The sequence below is a fragment of the Salvia hispanica genome, chromosome 2 (genome assembly GCF_029641045.1).
Source record: "Salvia hispanica isolate PSC_SH4W2 chromosome 2, Shi_PSC_v1, whole genome shotgun sequence".
In the NCBI taxonomy this organism is placed as follows: Eukaryota; Viridiplantae; Streptophyta; class Magnoliopsida; order Lamiales; family Lamiaceae; genus Salvia; species Salvia hispanica.
In genome coordinates this window covers 38631220-38636049 of record NC_142693.1, presented here as the reverse complement: position 1 = coordinate 38636049, position 4830 = coordinate 38631220, and the positions used below count along the sequence as shown (strand labels likewise).

The following is a 4830-nucleotide window of genomic DNA, read 5'->3' as shown; positions in this document are numbered from 1 at the left end:
TAATATTCCACTTCCTCCAATAATTCAACTTGGTAGGTTGGATTGGCTGGCAAGAAAATGAATTCACAAAGAGATAAAAGATATTTTTCTATGACTAATTATCTCATAATTATTTATCTAGGACTAGAATTGAGTTCTATGACAGGATTGAGTTTACTAAGGTGGTTGGACGTTGGCTCATTACCAATCAGCGTTTACTGGGCTTTGGGCAGCGTGTTACGGGCTTGCCCTTTCCAAGCAGCGGAGTTGGGCTGTGCGCGTTAAACTTCCCGCTCTCTGCATTAGATTACGTGCCTGTGCTGGCCGAGCCCATTAAAGTTGAATTGGTTGTGGCCCAAGTGAACTACCAAAACCTTTTTTTTAAAAAAAGAAAAAAAAAGATAAGCATTCAATTTGGGAAAACGCATTTGTTAAAATATCTGCGAGACATGACATTTTTTTATGAATAAAACATGGTTATTCTTTCTTATTCTTTTTGCTCCAGTTTTCAACTAAACGAAGTTCAAACCTGAAAATCTACGGATTCTCCAAGAATTGCTTGGTCGATTGTAAATCCACATATTTTATACTCTCTCCGTTCCATAGTAATGGAGGCAAAATTTTTCGGCACGGAGATTAAGAAAAATTGTGTTAGGTGAGTTAAGTAAAGACAGAATAAAGTGGAAAATGAAAAAGGTAGAGAGATGAAGATAGAAAAAAGTAAGAGGGAGTAAAGTAGGTATGGAAAAATATGTTGACTTTTACTAAAAAGAAAAATGACTCTATTACTTTGGAACGGACGGAAATGAAAAAACGCCCCTATTACTATGGAACGGAGGGAGCAGTATACAGAAATGAATCTTCTCATTTGAAAAAATAATAAAAAAATGTACTGTGTTCAACTGAGAATATAGAACAACGCGACTAAATAGTCTTCTTTCTACCCAATGAAAAATCTCATATTGTAAGGTTTTCTATATTCAACGCTCATATTCATCCCCTTTTTCTATGTTCAACGCTGAAATTTAGAAGGTAATTTCTCGGATGTACATAGATAGGGTAATGAGATGAAAGACAATTTGTTTTACGATAATTTAAACAAGGCATTGCCCAAACTAGGAACATCCGTATATAAAAATAAAGAAACAGTAATAGCAAGAACAGGGCAGGGCAAAACTTAGAATCCATAGCATTAAAAAACATTAACATGATTCTGACAAAACGGCATCAAAATCAATCTTGTCCAGCAAAAAAAAGGGATAGATAGAATAAACATGGGTCAGACACCGCGACTGATTTAGTCGACCTCCTCAATCTTGGGACCAGCACTGCTGCCACCACTGGGGGCAGGCACATCATCATCGTCCATTGGCGCCTCCCCACCAGCCCCTTGGTACATCTTTGCGATGATGGGGTTGCAGATGCTCTCCAGCTCCTTCATTTTGTCCTCAAACTCATCAGCCTCTGCCAGCTGGTTCCCGTCAAGCCACTGGATGCTCGACTCAATGGCATCCTCAATTTTCTTCTTATCAGCTGCGGGGAGCTTTGAGGCAATCTTCTCATCCTTCACGGTGTTCCTCATGTTGTACGCGTAATTCTCCAACGCATTTTTCGCCTCAACCTTCTTCTTGTGCTCCTCATCTTCCGACTTGTACTTCTCAGCCTCCTCAACCATCTTCTCAATCTCATCCTTGGAGAGCCTACCCTTGTCATTGGTGATAGTGATCTTGTTCTTCTGACCAGTGGTCTTGTCCTCAGCAGAGACATTCAAGATACCATTGGCATCAATGTCAAAGCAAACCGTGATCTGAGGAACTCCTCTGGGAGCAGGGGGGATTCCAGAGAGCTCAAATTTTCCAAGCAAGTTGTTGTCCCTTGTCCTTGTTCTCTCACCTTCGTAGACTTGAATCAAGACACCAGGCTGGTTGTCTGAGTAAGTAGAGAAGACCTGTTCCTTCTTCGTGGGAATGGTGGTGTTCCTTGGGATCAAAACAGTCATGACACCTCCAGCGGTTTCCAAGCCAAGAGAGAGGGGAGTGACATCAAGAAGCAATAGGTCTTGGACCTTCTCGTTACCCTCACCACTCAGAATAGCAGCTTGGACAGCAGCACCATAGGCAACTGCCTCATCAGGGTTGATGCTCTTGCAAAGCTCCTTGCCATTGAAGAAGTCCTGCAACAATTGTTGAACCTTGGGAATTCTGGTGGATCCTCCAACAAGGACAACATCATGCACGGTGCTTTTGTCCATCTTCGCATCCCTCAGGCACTTCTCAACCGGCTCCATACACTTCCTAAACAAATCCATGTTGAGTTCTTCGAACCTAGCACGTGTGATGGGGGCATAGAAATCAATACCCTCATAGAGAGAGTCGATCTCAATGGTGGTTTGAGCAGTGGATGAAAGAGTCCTCTTAGCCCTCTCACAGGCTGTCCTCAACCTTCTCAAGGCCCTGGGGTTACCGCTGATGTCTTTCTTGTTCTTCCTCTTGAACTCCTGAACAAAGTGGTTGACCATTCTGTTGTCAAAGTCCTCACCACCGAGGTGAGTGTCACCAGCGGTGGCCTTCACCTCAAAGATACCCTCCTCAATCGTTAGAAGAGAGACATCAAACGTTCCACCTCCAAGATCGAAGATCAACACATTCTTCTCTCCAACGCTTGTTGCCTTTTTGTCAAGACCATAAGCAATGGCAGCAGCTGTAGGCTCATTGATGATACGCATCACATTGAGGCCAGCAATAACTCCAGCATCCTTGGTGGCTTGACGCTGGGAATCATTGAAGTAAGCTGGAACAGTCACAACAGCATTCTTCACTGCTGAACCAAGGTATGCCTCAGCAATCTCCCTCATCTTCATCAAAACCATTGATGAAATCTCCTCAGCAGCAAAGTGCTTCTCCTCACCCTTGTAGTTAACACTGATCATAGGCTTGTCACCAGGTCCAGAAAAAACTTTGAATGGCCACAATTTGATATCACTCTGAACCGAGGCATCAGTAAACCGCCTTCCGATCAATCTCTTGGCATCTGCAAAATAATCAAAAGAGTGTTATCAATCTTCTACTCACAACGAAGACAAATTCTCTATACAATTTGGAATTTACACACATTTAAAGATGCAATAACTATCACACAAGCAATATAACATTCAGCTAGAGTGAATTAATAGAAAACTAAAGAAAGCAGATCATTCGTCTATATTCCAAAAGGTTTAAGGTTGGATTCTCATTACTTTAGTCATCTATATCTCATCGTTGCAACAGAATATGACAAAATCACTTAGATCGAAAATGCCCTCGCACAGAATCCGATCTAAGGCCATTCAATAAAAAATAAATGCTCAGCAACAAGCAGTTTAAGATGATTCTACTTAGACCAGATTGTTTACAACTTAACTTAATATCACAGATCGAACTCTTCATGTACCAAACAAACAAAATAAATCAACGAACTAAAACATATACCCGATCCAAAAGTAGTCAAAATCCAACGAGACTCATAAATCAACTGAAACAACACAATACTATAACACAGACCTAGCAGAATAATTGAGAATATTAACATAGCTCTTATAATAAGAGTAGAGAAAAACAATCCATACCGAAAACTGTGTTGATCGGGTTCATGGCGACCTGATTCTTTGCGGCGTCACCAATGAGGCGCTCGGAATCGGTGAAGCCGACATACGACGGCGTGGTCCTGTTCCCCTGGTCATTGGCGATGATCTCAACACGGTCGTGCTGCCACACGCCGACGCAGGAATAAGTAGTTCCAAGATCTATTCCTATGGCCGGACCCTCACCCTTTCCAGCCATTGTTGCAATTTACAGATCGAATTTGGCGAAAGATTTGAAGGAGAATTAGATTTGAAAGGAGAATTAGACTTAGATTTGAAGTATAAACTGAGAGGCAGAGCCAAACAAGAACTAGTATTTATATTCGAGGGTGGGAGCTGAGTCTGACAATCTAGAATGTTCCAAATATACCCTAATTTTTAAAGAGACGTTGGATTGTATTTGCGGTTTCAAATTTCTACTCGTTTGAACTTTTTCTTCAGCCGCCTGATTCGAGATCTGCCGACCACGCAATTGAATATTTTCCATGTTTCCTTTTGGAATTGTTTTCTTTTAATTTTGTAATTTAATGATAAAGATCTTCTCCCACTAATGATCAAATTTAGTGCTTGTCTATGAATTTCTAACTTTTCGCTAAATTTTGATTTGTTTCGAATATTTATATATTCCGATATTTTAATTAATTAAAATTTTGACATTTATATAACTTGATAATGTTAAAATGCATACAGTATCCAATCCACAACTAATACCAATCTACATTATTAGATCTTAAATTGAGTGATAGAAATTAAATTTCAATAAACAGTAGATAAAATATCAACAAAAGAGTAAAATAGTCAATCTGTATAACATAATAATTTTCACGATTTTTTTATATCAACATAGTGTATTACAATATCAACGACATGAGAATTTCAACATAAATACCCGAAAATATCACTACAGTTTTATTGATATTGTACTTACTTTATATTGAATTTCGTTGATGCATTTATTGATGTAAAATCTGTTTATCAATATATACAGAAATTAAAATTATAAAGTTCCATGATCTGATTATCATCGGAACATATGCAATTGAGATATCGTTAAAATCTTTATGAAATTATCTTTAATTTGATATATTTTTTACGAAAAAATAATTTAAAATCAAGAGAGTTACGTAAATTTAGAGTTGTAGGATGATTTTGAGGAGAGAGAAAATGATTAGTTTTAATTACCACTTATAAAATTGACATTAATATCGTTTTAAGTTAATTTAATACTCCCT

General features: G+C 38.8%; 1 protein-coding gene across 1 annotated transcript; it reads right to left on the bottom strand.

Annotated features, from left to right (window-relative positions):
• Positions 1-1147: 1147 nt before the first annotated feature.
• Positions 1148-3978, bottom strand: LOC125212005 (heat shock cognate 70 kDa protein 2-like). Its single transcript, XM_048112009.2, has 2 exons — positions 3584-3978; positions 1148-3009 (listed from the first exon to the last, which is right to left on the bottom strand). Exons 1-2 carry the CDS (start codon positions 3795-3797, stop codon positions 1277-1279), a joined length of 1947 nt encoding a protein of 648 aa, XP_047967966.1. The 5' UTR covers positions 3798-3978; the 3' UTR covers positions 1148-1276.
• Between the last annotated feature and the right edge of the window lie 852 nt (positions 3979-4830).